This window comes from Panulirus ornatus, chromosome 64, assembly GCF_036320965.1.
Source record: "Panulirus ornatus isolate Po-2019 chromosome 64, ASM3632096v1, whole genome shotgun sequence".
Taxonomy (NCBI): Eukaryota; Metazoa; Arthropoda; class Malacostraca; order Decapoda; family Palinuridae; genus Panulirus; species Panulirus ornatus.
Window position 1 is genome coordinate 2,192,698 of NC_092287.1, and position 14,821 is coordinate 2,207,518.

At 42.6% G+C, this 14,821-nt stretch overlaps 1 protein-coding gene across 5 annotated transcripts in view; it reads left to right on the forward strand.

Annotated features, from left to right (window-relative positions):
• The window catches only part of btz (CASC3 exon junction complex subunit), a 54,113-nt gene that overhangs the window by 29,546 nt on the left and 9,746 nt on the right, over positions 1-14,821 (forward strand). For 3 of the 5 annotated variants that reach the window (XM_071657162.1, XM_071657163.1, XM_071657161.1), the window contains one exon: positions 460-902. In XM_071657162.1, the coding sequence (XP_071513263.1) occupies positions 460-902 (443 nt within the window). The remainder of the gene's footprint in view (positions 1-459; positions 903-14,821) is intronic. The other 2 variants (XM_071657165.1, XM_071657164.1) reach the window with 1 other exon arrangement.

Here is a 14,821-nt window from a genome sequence, read left to right on the forward strand (position 1 = left end):
GATGCATGTTGGATCATTGACCCGATAGGTTCTGAGATTTGTGCTAAAGGCTCTCAGAGTGAAAGGTTTAATATGTTAATTGAAGTAATAAGGATGCTTTTAAGAGTGTTGAAGTTTATGTTTAAGATTAACTTACTAGACTTGGGTTGATGAAACAAAAGAGGGAGGAGGTTTAATGATATTGTGGATGCTGTGTGTACCTGCTCAGCTGAATAGGGAATGTAATGCTGATTGATAGATGGAATTTCACTGAATGTGCCTCTTTTAAGTTTTGCCAGTGTGAGATGCTCATAAGTTTTCTGATATTTTGTCTTGAGAATAGAAATGCAGAAGTTGAAATACTCAATCGCTGATTGTTTTGCAAATACCTGATGAGCAGTCAGTCTTGGAGTTAATTCTTATTATTTGTGCATGATCTTATTATTTGTACATATGATATATTGATTTCGAACTTTTCAGGTTATCAAGGAGGAGTGAATGATGGAGGGATTGTAACTTCAACAAGTCACACAGTGACCACTCCCCATACCCAGCTTCCCATTGCTGGTGGGGCCCCTCCCTCCTTTGTTCCTCCAGCCTTTACAACATCCTCTCCGACTTATCCCCCAGAACCTTTTCTGGGACAGCCTCCTGCGCCTCGCATGTTCCCACCGGTCACACAGTCGCCTCACCTCTTTGGTCCTCCTCCAGTGGCACCACCTGTGACCGGTCCCCCTCCAGTAGCAGGGCCACTAGGTGCTCCTCCGGTGGGTGCACCCCCAGTTCCTGGTCCTCCAGTTACTGGCCCACCATTCTTACCCCCTGAGAATATGATTAATTATGGAGCTCATCCTGGTCCTCTCCCAGGAGCCGCTCCCCACCCACCTCAGTTCCCGCCATTCCAGGGCTACACACCTGGCGTGGTAAGTTAGCCACAATACATATCTGCATTAAATACATTACAGTAGAGTCATAAAGTAAAATTAGTTAACTTTCCTTATGTGAAATGTAAAAAGTCTGTGTAAATGTATTTTTCATACTCTCCGCCCATTTTCATGTTTTGAGAAAATATGCCATTTACGTAATTAGAAATTGAGAGCACAGCATTTTTAAGCATTTCCAGTAAAAAATTTCACTCCACTCTTTTCTTGTGTATTACTGTTAAAACTTGCAGAAAGTTTGTGCAGATATCATTTGATTTTTTATAGATATAGAAACTGACACAAATGTAGTAATGATCTCTATTAACCAGCAGTTCCTGAGAGATTGTTATGTTAAGTTGGAAATTGAGCTTGTCATGCTTTTTGTGTTCTACAGCTAAACTGCTCTAATTATGTACTCATGACTTCAAAGCCTTTGGATCTTCCCACTTTGCTCTTAATTTTTTTCTTGGCAAGCCAGCTATAATACCTATTTCTTTTGCTTTTCTTTATTTTACTAACTGCTTGAATATTTAGTTTATGATTATCAAATGTTTGATATAAAAATAACTTATTCCCTTGTTTTACTGAAACTAATTCTTGATATTAAAAGTCATTAAACAATTTAGTTTGAGGTAGTAAGTATGTTCAAATTAAAAGTTATAGTTGATGAATGCATATGGATTATTTTTGTTAGTTTTCACTAACAGGGCCAACTCGACAAAATGGTTATAGGTAGGTGAAATTGTTTTTATGCATTAGCTTAAGAAAAGTTATATTTGAAAATTCATTTAGAATTGTTGAATTACTAGTTGTGAGCACTGAAACCATGCAGCTTTATCCTGTAAGATTTTATGTAAGCAATATGTTTTGTATCATCCCTGGGGATATGGGACAAAGACTACCCATTTACATCCTGCATGCATAGAAGGCAACTATGTTGGGGATAGAAATTTTTTCTTTCTGTAGTAAATATCATTATTTATAAGTAGGATCAGGAGTTAAATGAAGGTTTTTCCTTATAGAGTCATTTGGCTGTTTTTTATGCTACTTTACTGAGATAGGAAAAGGCATTTAGTTATTAAAATGAAGGGTGGCTTTACTGAGAAAGGAAAAGGTGAATAGTTATGAAAATGAAGGGAGTTCTTTATCTGAGAGAGAGGGTAATCATATAGAATTATTGAATTTATGGGAAGGAAAGGTGAAAGGGAAGTTATTGTTTGTGGAAGAATTTGCCTTCCAGATTATCTGATCTTGATTACTAGGAATAACCCTATGTCAGACTAAGTGTGGTAGAGTTGAGGGGATCATTGATTTATAGAGCAACTTAGTGTGGTGAGGGAAGCTTTGTTAGCACTTCCCAAAAAATTTATGTAGCTACTATGGCAGGATAAGTGGTAACATAGAATTTGTCTATCTATGTCTCTGATGCCTTTTCCCATGTGGAACTCTCTCAATTGGGTGGCCATGGCAATATAGTCTTCATAACTAGTGACAAGAAACCTACACAGGGTTACACTGCAAATGGAAATTTACCTTTTGTGAGGTTGTATCATCATTGGATGAAAAAGGATAGTCAGGATGAGACCCTATTCGTTCCAAAGGCCTTTGTTGTCTTTTCCTAGTGCTACCTCGCACACTTGCAGGGGGAGGGGGTTGTCATTTCATGTGTGGCGGGGTGGCGACGGGAATCAATAAGGGCAGACAGTATGAATTACTTACGTATGCATGTGTTATGTCTGTGTATGTATATATATGTATACGGTGAGATGTATAGGTATGTGTGTGTGTATGTACATGTGTATGGGGGGGGGGGGGTTGGGCCATTTCTTTCGTCTGTTTCCTTGCGCTACCTCGCAAACGCGGGAGACAGCGACAAAGTATAAAAAAAAAAAAAAAAATATATATATATATATATATATATATATAGACGAAAGAAATGGCCCAACCCACCCCCATACACATGTATATACATACGTCCACACACGCAAATATACATACCTACACAGCTTTCCAAGGTTTACCCCAGACGCTTCACATGCCCTGATTCAATCCACTGACAGCACGTCAACCCCGGTATACCACATCGATCCAATTCACTCTATTCCTTGCCCTCCTTTCACCCTCCTGCATGTTCAGGCCCCGATCACACAAAATCTTTTTCACTCCATCTTTCCACCTCCAATTTGGTCTCCCACTTCTCCTCGTTCCCTCCACCTCCGACACATATATCCTCTTGGTCAATCTTTCCTCACTTATTCTCTCCATGTGCCCAAACCATTTCAAAACACCCTCTTCTGCTCTCTCAACCACGCTCTTTTTATTTCCACACATCTCTCTTACCCTTACGTTACTTACTCGATCAAACCACCTCACACCACACATTGTCCTCAAACATCTCATTTCCAGCACATCCATCCTCCTGCGCACAACTCTATCCTTAGCCCACGCCTCGCAACCATACAACATTGTTGGAACCACTATTCCTTCAAACATACCCATTTTTGCTATATATATATATTTTTTTTTTTTTTCAAACTATTCGCCATTTCCCGCGTTAGCGAGGTAGCGTTAAGAACAGAGAACTGGGCCACTGAGGGAATATCCTCACCTGGCCCCCTTCTCTGTTCCTTCTTTTGGAAAATTAAGAAAAAAAAATTGAGAGGGGAGGATTTCCAGCCCCCGCTCCCTCCCCTTTTAGTCGCCTTCTACGACACGCAGGGAATACGTGGGAGGCAAGTTGTTAGAAGCAGTGAAAAGTTTTTATCGAGGATGTAAGGCATGTGTACGTGTAGGAAGAGAGGAAAGTCATTGGTTCTCAGTGAATGTAGGTTTGCGGCAGGGGTGTGTGATGTCTCCATGGTTGTTTAATTTGTTTATGGATGGGGTTGTTAGGGAGGTAAATGCAAGAGTTTTGGAAAGAGGGGCAAGTATGAAGTCTGTTGGGGATGAGAGAGCTTGGGAAGTGAGTCAGTTGTTGTTCGCTGATGATACAGCGCTGGTGGCTGATTCATGTGAGAAACTGCAGAAGCTGGTGACTGAGTTTGGTAAAGTGTGTGAAAGAAGAAAGTTAAGAGTAAATGTGAATAAGAGCAAGGTTATTAGGTACAGTAGGGTTGAGGGTCAAAGTCAATTGGGAGGTGAGTTTGAATGGAGAAAAACTGGAGAAAGTAAAGTGTTTTAGATATCTGGGAGTGGATCTGGCAGCGGATGGAACCATGGAAGCGGAAGTGGATCATAGGATGGGGGAGGGGGCGAAAATTCTGGGAGCCTTGAAGAATGTGTGGAAGTCGAGAACATTATCTCGGAAAGCAAAAATGGGTATGTTTGAAGGAATAGTGGTTCCAACAATGTTGTATGGTTGCGAGGCGTGGGCTAAGGATAGAGTTGTGCGCAGGAGGATGGATGTGCTGGAAATGAGATGTTTGAGGACAATGTGTGGTGTGAGGTGGTTTGATCGAGTAAGTAACGTAAGGGTAAGAGAGATGTGTGGAAATAAAAAGAGCGTGGTTGAGAGAGCAGAAGAGGGTGTTTTGAAATGGTTTGGGCACATGGAGAGAATGAGTGAGGAAAGATTGACCAAGAGGATATATGTGTCGGAGGTGGAGGGAACGAGGAGAAGAGGGAGACCAAATTGGAGGTGGAAAGATGGAGTGAAAAAGATTTTGTGTGATCGGGGCCTGAACATGCAGGAGGGTGAAAGGAGGGCAAGGAATAGAGTGAATTGGAGCAATGTGGTATACCGGGGTTGACGTGCTGTCAGTGGATTGAATCAGGGCAGGTGAAGTGTCCGGGGTAAACCATGGAAAGCTGTGTAGGTATGTATATTTGCGTGTGTGGACGTATGTATATACATGGGGGTGGGTTGGGCCATTTCTTTCATCTGTTTCCTTGCGCTACCTCGCAAACGCGGGAGACAGCGACAAAGCAAAATATATATATATATATATATATATATATATATATATATATATATATATATTATTTTTTTTTTATTATACTTTGTCGCTGTCTCCCGCGTTTGCGAGGTAGCGCAAGGAAACAGACGAAAGAAATGGCCCAACCCCCCCCCCCATACACATGTATATACATACGTCCACACACGCAAATATACATACCTACACAGCCTTCCATGGTTTACCCCAGACGCTTCACATGCCTTGCTTCAATCCACTGACAGCACGTCAACCCCGGTATACCACATCGCTCCAATTCACTCTATTCCTTGCCCTCCTTTCACCCTCCTGCATGTTCAGGCCCCGATCACACAAAATCTTTTTCACTCCATCTTTCCACCTCCAATTTGGTCTCCCTCTTCTCCTCGTTCCCTCCACCTCCGACACATATATCCTCTTGGTCAGTCTTTCCCCACTCATTCACTCCATGTGCCCAAACCATTTCAAAACACCCTCTTCTGCTCTCTCAACCACGCTCTTTTTATTTCCACACATCTCTCTTACCCTTACGTTACTCACTCGATCAAACCACCTCACACCACACATTGTCCTCAAACATCTCATTTCCAGCACATCCATCCTCCTGCGCACAACTCTATCCATAGCCCACGCCTCGCAACTATACAACGTTGTTGGAACCACTATTCCTTCAAACATACCCATTTTTGCTTTCCGAGATAATGTTCTTGACTTCCACACATTCTTCAAGGCCCCCAGAATTTTCGCCCCCTCCCCCACCCTATGATCCACTTCCGCTTCCATGGTTCCATCCGCTGCCAGATCCACTCCCAGATATCTAAAACACTTCACTTCCTCCAGTTTTTCTCCATTCAAACTCACCTCCCAATTGACTTGACCCTCAACCCTACTGTACCTAATAACCTTGCTCTTATTCACATTTACTCTTAACTTTCTTCTTCCACACACTTTACCAAACTCAGTCACCAGCTTCTGCAGTTTCTCACATGAATCAGCCACCAGCGCTGTATCATCAGCGAACAACAACTGACTCACTTCCCAAGCTCTCTCATCCCCAACAGACTTCATACTTGCCCCTCTTTCCAAAACTCTTGCATTTACCTCCCTAACAACCCCATCCATAAACAAATTAAACAACCATGGAGACATCACACACCCCTGCCGCAAACCTACATTCACTGAGAACCAATCACTTTCCTCTCTTCCTACACGTACACATGCCTTACATCCTCGATAAAAACTTTTCACTGCTCCTAACAACTTTCCTCCCACACCATATATTCTTAATACCTTCCACAGAGCATCTCTATCAACTCTATCATATGCCTTCTCCAGATCCATAAATGCTACATACAAATCCATTTGCTTTTCTAAGTATTTCTCACATACATTCTTCAAAGCAAACACCTGATCTACACATCCTCTACCACTTCTGAAACCACACTGCTCTTCCCCAATCTGATGCTCCGTACATGCCTTCACCCTCTCAATCAATACCCTCCCATATAATTTACCAGGAATACTCAACAAACTTATACCTCTGTAATTTGAGCACTCACCCTTATCCCCTTTGCCTTTGTACAGTGGCACTATGCACGCATTCCGCCAATCCTCAGGCACCTCACCATGAGTCATACATACATTAAATAGTCTTACCAACCAGTCAACAATACAGTCACCCCCTTTTTTAATAAATTCCACTGCAATACCATCTAAACCTGCTGCCTTGCCGGCTTTCATCTTCCGTAAAGCTTTCACTACCTCTTCTCTTTTTACCAAATCATTTTCCCTAACCCTCTCACTTTGCACACCACCTCGACCAAAACACCCTATATCTGCCACTCTATCATCAAACACATTCAACAAACCTTCAAAATACTCACTCCATCTCCTTCTCACATCACCACTACTTGTTATCACCTCCCCATTTGCGCCCTTCACTGAAGTTCCCATTTGCTCCCTTGTCTTACGCACTTTATTTACCTCCTTCCAGAACATCTTTTTATTCTCCCTAAAATTTAATGATACTCTCTCACCCCAACTCTCATTTGCCCTTTTTTTTTTTTCACCTCTTGCACCTTTCTCTTGACCTCCTGTCTCTTTCTTTTATACATCTCCCACTCAATTGCATTTTTTCCCTGCAAAAATCGTCCAAATGCCTCTCTCTTCTCTTTCATTAATACTCTTACTTCTTCATCCCACCACTCACTACCCTTTCTGACCAACCCACCTCCCACTCTTCTCATGCCACAAGCATCTTTTGCGCAATCCATCACTGATTCCCTAAATACATCCCATTCCTCCCCCACTCCCCTTACTTCCATTGTTCTCACCTTTTTCCATTCTGTACTCAGTCTCTCCTGGTACTTCCTCACACAGGTCTCCTTCCCAAGCTCACTTACTCTCACCACCCTCTTCGCCCCAACATTCACTCTTCTTTTCTGAAAACCCATACAAATCTTCACCTTAGCCTCCACAAGATAATGATCAGACATCCCTCCAGTTGCACCTCTCAGCACATTAACATCCAAAAGTCTCTCTTTCGCACGCCTGTCAATTAACACGTAATCCAATAACGCTCTCTGGCTATCTCTCCTACTTACATAAGTATACTTATGTATATCTCGCTTTTTAAACCAGGTATTCCCAATCATCAGTCCTTTTTCAGCACATAAATCTACAAGCTCTTCACCATTTCCATTTACAACACTGAACACCCCATGTATACCAATTATTCCCTCAACTGCCACATTACTCACCTTTGCATTTAAATCACCCATCACTATAACCCGGTCTCGTGCATCAAAACCACTAACACACTCATTCAGCTGCTCCCAAAACACTTGCCTCTCATGATCTTTCTTCTCATGCCCAGGTGCATATGCACCAATAATCACCCACCTCTCTCCATCAACTTTCAGTTTTACCCATATTAATCGAGAATTTACTTTCTTACATTCTATCACATACTCCCACAACTCCTGTTTCAAGAGTATTGCTACTCCTTCCCTTCCTCTTGTCCTCTCACTAACCCCTGACTTTACTCCCCAGACATTCCCAAACCACTCTTCCCCTTTACCCTTGAGCTTCGTTTCACTGTCTGCCTTTATTCATTCCCATCACCACTCACACACACACATATATATATATATATATATATATATATATATATATATATATATGTGTGTGTGTGTGTGTGTGTATCTGTGTGTGAGTGGCGATGGGAATGAATAAAGGCAGACAGTGTGAATTGTGTGCATGGGTATATATGTATGTGTCTGTGTGTGTATATATATGTGTACATTGAGATGTATAGGTATGTATATTTGCGTGTGTGGACGTGTATGTATATACATTGTGTATGGGGGTGGGTTGGGCCATTTCTTTGGTCTGTTTCCTTGCGCTACCTCGCAAACGCGGGAGACAGCGACAAAGCAAAATAAATAAAATAAATAAATATATATATAGAGAAAGGTGCAAGAGGCGAAAAAAAGGGCAAATGAGAGTTGGGGTGAGAGAGTAACATTAAATTTTAGGGAGAATAAAAAGATGTTCTGGAAGGAGGTAAATAAAGTGCGTAAGACAAGGGAGCAAATGGGAACTTCAGTGAAGGGCGCAAATGGGGAGGTGATAACAAGTAGTGGTGATGTGAGAAGGAGATGGAGTGGGTATTTTGAAGGTTTGTTGAATGTGTTTGATGATAGAGTGGCAGATATAGGGTGTTTTGGTCGAGGGGGTGTGCAAAGTGAGAGGGTTAGGGAAAATGATTTGGTAAACAGAGAAGAGGTAGTGAAAGCTTTGCAGAAGATGAAAGCCGGCAAGGCAGCAGGTTTGGATGGTATTGCAGTGGAATTTATTAAAAAAGGGGGTGACTGTATTGTTGACTGGTTGGTAAGGTTATTTAATGTATGTATGACTCATGGTGAGGTGCCTGAGGATTGGTGGAATGCGTGCATAGTGCCATTGTACAAAGGCAAAGGGGATAAGAGTGAGTGCTCAAATTACAGAGGTATAAGTTTGTTGAGTATTCCTGGTAAATTATATGGGAGGGTATTGATTGAGAGGGTGAAGGCATGTACAGAGCATCAGATTGGGGAAGAGCAGTGTGGTTTCAGAAGTGGTAGAGGATGTGTGGATCAGGTGTTTGCTTTGAAGAATGTATGTGAGAAATACTTAAAAAAGCAAATGGATTTGTATGTAGCATTTATGGATCTGGAGAAGGCATATGATAGAGTTGATAGAGATGCTCTGTGGAAGGTATTAAGAATATATGGTGTGGGAGGAGGGTTGTTAGAAGCAGTGAAAAGTTTTTATCGAGGATGTAAGGCATGTGTACGTGTAGGAAGAGAGGAAAGTGATTGGTTCTCAGTGAATGTAGGTTTGCGGCAGGGGTGTGTGATGTCTCCATGGTTGTTTAATTTGTTTATGGATGGGGTTGTTAGGGAGGTAAATGCAAGAGTTTTGGAAAGAGGGGCAAGTATGAAGTCTGTTGGGGATGAGAGAGCTTGGGAAGTGAGTCAGTTGTTGTTCGCTGATGATACAGCGCTGGTGGCTGATTCATGTGAGAAACTGCAGAAGCTGGTGACTGAGTTTGGTAAAGTGTGTGGAAGAAGAAAGTTAAGAGTAAATGTGAAAAAGAGCAAGGTTATTAGGTATAGTAGGGTTGAGGGTCAAGTCAATTGGGAGGTGAGTTTGAATGGAGAAAAACTGGAGGAAGTAAAGTGTTTTAGATATCTGGGAGTGGATCTGGCAGCGGATGGAACCATGGAAGCGGAAGTGGATCATAGGATGGGGGAGGGGGCGAAAATTCTGGGGGCCTTGAAGAATGTGTGGAAGTCGAGAACATTATCTCGGAAAGCAAAAATGGGTATGTTTGAAGGAATAGTGGTTCCAACAATGTTGTATGGTTGCGAGGCTTGGGCTATGGATAGAGTTGTGCGCAGGAGGATGGATGTGCTGGAAATGAGATGTTTGAGGAAAATGTGTGGTGTGAGGTGGTTTGATCGAGTGAGTAACGTAAGGGTGAGAGAGATGTGTGGAAATAAAAAGAGCGTGGTTGAGAGAGCAGAAGAGGGTGTTTTGAAGTGGTTTGGGCACATGGAGAGAATGAGTGAGGAAAGATTGACCAAGAGGATATATGTGTCGGAGGTGGAGGGAACGAGGAGAAGAGGGAGACCAAATTGGAGGTGGAAAGATGGAGTGAAAAAGATTTTGTGTGATCGGGGCCTGAACATGCAGGAGGGTGAAAGGAGGGCAAGGAATAGAGTAAATTGGAGCGATGTGGTATACCGTGGTTGATGTGCTGTCAGTGGATTGAATCAAGGCATGTGAAGCGTCTAGGATAAACCATGGAAAGCTGTGTAGGTGTGTATATTTGCGTGTGTGGATGTATGTATATACATGTGTATGGGGGGGGTTGGGCCATTTCTTTCGTCTGTTTCCTTGCGCTACCTCGCAAACGCGGGAGACAGCGACAAAGTATAATAAAAATATATATATATATATATATATATATATATATATATATATATATATATATATCCTTGGGGATAGGGGAGAAAGAATACTTCCCGCGCATTCCTCATGTGTCGTAGAAGGCGACTAAAGGGGATGGGAGCGGGGGGCCAGAAATCCTTCCCTCCTTGTATTTTAACTTTCTAAAAGGGGAAACAGAAGAAGGAGTCACGCTAGGAGTGATCATCCTCCTCAAAGGCTCAGATTGGGGTGTATAAATGTGTGTGGATGTAACCAAGATGAGAAAAAAGGAGAGATAGGTAGTATGTTTGAGGAAAGGAACCTGGATGTTTTGGCTCTGAGTGAAACGAAGCTCAAAGGTAAAGGGGAAGAGTGGTTTGGGAATATCTTGGGAGTAAAGTCAGGGGTTAGTGAGAGGACAAGAGCAAGGGAAGGAGTAGCACTACTCCTGAATCAGGAGTTGTGGGAGTATGTGGTAGAGTGTAAGAAAGTAAATTCTAGACTGATATGGGTAAAACTGAAAGTTGATGGAGAGAGATGGGTGATTATTGGTGCATATGCACCTGGGCATGAGAAGAAAGATCATGAGAGGCAAGTGTTTTGGGAGCAGCTGAATGAGTGTGTTAGTGGTTTTGATGCAAAAGACTGGGTTATAGTGATGGGTGATTTGATTTCAAAGGTGAGTAATGTGGCAGTTGAGGGAATAATTGGTATACATGGAGTGTTCAGTGTTGTAAATGGAAATGGTGAAGAGCTTGTAGATTTATGTGCTGAAAAAGGACTGGTGATTGGGAATACCTGGTTTAAAAAGCGAGATATACACAAGTATACGTATGTAAGTAGGAGAGATGGCCAGAGAGCGTTATTGGATTACGTGTTAATTGATAGACGCACGAAAGAGAGACTTTTGGATGTTAATGTGCTGAGAGGTGCAACTGGAGGGATGTCTAACCATTATATTGTGGAGGCGAAGGTGAAGATTTGTGGGAGTTTTCAGAAAAGAAGAGAAAATGTTGGGATGAAGAGAGTGGTGAGAGTAAGCGAGCTTGGGAAGGAGACTTGTGTGAGGAAGTACCAGGAGAGACTGAGTACAGAATGGAAAAAGGTGAGAACAAAGGAGGTAAGGGGAGTGGGGGAGGAATGGGATGTATTTAGGGAAGCAGTGATGGCTTGCGCAAAAGATGCTTGTGGCATGAGAAGCGTGGGAGGTGGGTTGATTAGAAAAGGTAGTGAGTGGTGGGATGAAGAAGTAAGATTATTAGTGAAAAAGAAGAGAGAGGCATTTGGATGATTTTTGCAGGAAAAAAATGCAAATGAGTGGGAGAGGTATAAAAGAAAGAGGCAGGAGGTCAACAGAAAGGTGCAAGAGGTGAAAAAGAGGGCAAATGAGAGTTGGGGTGAGAGAGTCTCATTAAATTTCAGGGAGAATAAAAAGATGTTTTGGAAGGAGGTAAATAAAGTGCGTAAGACAAGGGAGCAAATGGGAACTTCAGTGAAGGGGGCAAATGGGGAGGTTATAACAAGTAGTGGTGATGTGAGGAGATGGAGTGAGTATTTTGAAGGTTTGTTGAATGTGTTTAATGATAGAGTGGCAGATATAGGGTGTTTTGGTCGAGGTGGTGTGCAAAGTGAGAGGGTTAGGGAAAATGATTTGGTAAATAGAGAAGAGCTGGTGAAAGCTTTACGGAAGGTGAAAGCCGGCAAGGCAACAGGTTTGGATGGTATTGCAGTGGAATTTATTAAAAAAGGGGGTGACTGTACTGTTGACTGGTTGGTAATGTTATTTAATGTATGTATGATTCATGGTGAGGTGCCTGAGGATTGGCGGAATGCTTGCATAGTGCCATTGTACAAAAGCAAAGGGGATAAGAGTGAGTGCTCAGATTACAGAGGTATAAGTTTGTTGAGGATTCCTGGTAAATTATATGGGAGGGTATTGATTGAGAGGGTGAAGGCATGTACAGAGCATCAGATTGGGGAAGAGCAGTGTGGTTTCAGAAGTGGTAGAGGATGTGTGGATCAGGTGTTTGTTTTGAAGAATGTATGTGAGATATACTTAGAAAAACAAATGGATTTGTATGTAGCATTTATGGATCTGGAGAAGGCATATGATAGAGTTGATAGAGATGCTCTGTGGAAGGTTTTAAGAATATATGGTGTGGGAGGCAAGCTGTTAGAAGCAGTGAAAAGATTTTATCGAGAATATGAGGCATGTGTACGTGTAGAAAGAGAGGAAAGTGATTGGTTCTCAGTGAATGTAGGTTTGCGGCAGGGGTGTGTGATGTCTCCATGGTTGTTTAATCTGTTTATGGATGGGGTTGTTAGGGAGGTGAATGCAAGAGTTTTGGAAAGAGGGGCAAGTATGCAGTCTGTTGTGGATGAGAGAGCTTGGGAAGTGAGTCAGTTGTTGTTCGCTGATGATACAGCGCTGGTGGCTGATTCATGTAAGAAACTGCAGAAGCTGGTGACTGGGTTTAGTAAAGTGTGTGAAAGAAGTAAGTTAAGAGTAAATGTGAATAAAAGCAAGGTTATTAGGTACAGTAGGGTTGAGGGTCAAGTCAATTGGGAGGTAAGTTTGAATGGAGAAAAGCTGGAGGAAGTGAAGTGTTTTAGGTATCTGGGAGTGGATCTGGCAGTGGATGGAACCATGGAAGCGGAAGTGAATCATAGGGTGGGGGAGGGGGCGAAAATTCTGGGAGCATTGAAGAATGTTTGAAAGTCGAGAACATTATCTCGGAAAGCAAAAATGGGTATGTTTGAAGGAATAGTGGTTTCAGCAATGTTGTATGGTTGGGAGGCGTGGGCTATGGATAGAGTTGTGTGCAGGAGGGTGGATGTGCTGGAAATGAGATGTTTGAGGACAATATGTGGTGTGAGGTGGTTTGATCGAGTAAGTAATGTAAGGGTAAGAGAGATGTGTGGAAATAAAAAGAGTGTGGTTGAGAGAGCAGAAGAGGGTGTTTTGAAATGGTTTGGTCACATGGAGAGAATGAGTGAGGAAAGATTGACCAAGAGGATATATGTGTCAGAGGTGGAGGGAACGAGGAGAAGTGGGAGACCAAATTGGATGTGGAAGATGGAGTGAAAAAGATTTTGAGTGATTGGGGCCTGAACATGCAGGAGGGTGAAAGGAGGGCAAGGAATAGAGTGAATTGGATCGATGTGGTATACCGGGATTGACGTGCTGTCAGTGGATTGAATCAGGGCATGTGAAGCGTCTGGGGTAAACCATGGAAAGCTGTGTAGGTATGTATATTTGCATGTGTGGACGTATGTATATACATGTGTATGGGGGTGGGTTGGGCCATTTCTTTCGTCTGTTTCCTTGCGCTACATCGCAAACGCGGGAGACAGCGACAAAGCAAAAAAAAAAATATATATATATATATAGCATTTATGGATCTGGAGAAGGCATATGATAAAGAGTTATTAGAGATGCTCTGTGGAAGGTATCAAAGAATATACGGTGTGGGAGGTAAGTTGTTAGGAGCAGTGAAAAGTTTTTATCGAGGATGTAAGGCATGTGTACATGTAGGAAGAGAGGAAAGTGATTGGTTCTCAGTGAATGTAGGTTTGCAGCAGGGGTGTGTGATGTCTCCATGGTTGTTTAATTTGTTTATGGATGGGGTTGTTAGGGAGGTGAATGCAAGAGTTTTGGAAAGAGGGGCAAGTATGCAGTCTGTTGTGGATGAGAGAGCTTGGGAAGCGAGTCACTTGTTGTTCGCTGATGATACAGCGCTGGTGGCCGATTCGGGTGAGAAACTGCAGAAGCTGGTGACTGAGTTTGGTAAAGTGTGTGAAAGAAGAAAGCTGAGAGTAAATGTGAATATGAACAAGGTTATTAGGTACTGTAGGGTTGAGGGACAAGTCAGTTGGGAGGTAAGTTTGAATGGAGAAAAACTGGAGGAAGTGAAGTGTTTTAGATATCTGGGTGTGGATCTGGCAGCGGATGGAACCATGGAAGCGGAAGTGAATCATAGGGTGGGGGAGGGGGCGAAAGTTCTGGGAGCATTGAAGAATGTGTGGAAGTCGAGAACGTTATCTTGGAAAGCAAAAATGGGTATGTTTGAAGGAATAGTGGTTCCAACAATGATATATGGTTGCGAAGCGTGGGATATAGATAGAGTTGTGCGCAGGAGGGTGGATGTGCTGGAAATGAGATGTTTGAGGACAATATGTGGTGTGAGGTGGTTTGATCGAGTAAGTAATGAAAGGATAAGAGAGATGTGTCATGGTAAAAAGAGTGTGGTTGAGAGAGCAGAAGAGGGTGTTTTGAGATGGTTTGGCCACATGGAGAGAAAGAGTGAGGAAAGATTGACCAAGAGGATATATGTGTCAGGGGTGGAGGGAACGAGAAGTGGGAGACCAAATTGGAGGTGGAAAGATGGAGTGAAAAAGATTTTGAGTGATCAGGGCCTGAACATTCTGGAGGGTGAAAGGTGTGCAAGGAATAGAGTGAATTGGAACGATGTGGTATACTGGGGTCGACGTGCTGTCAATGGATTGAACCAG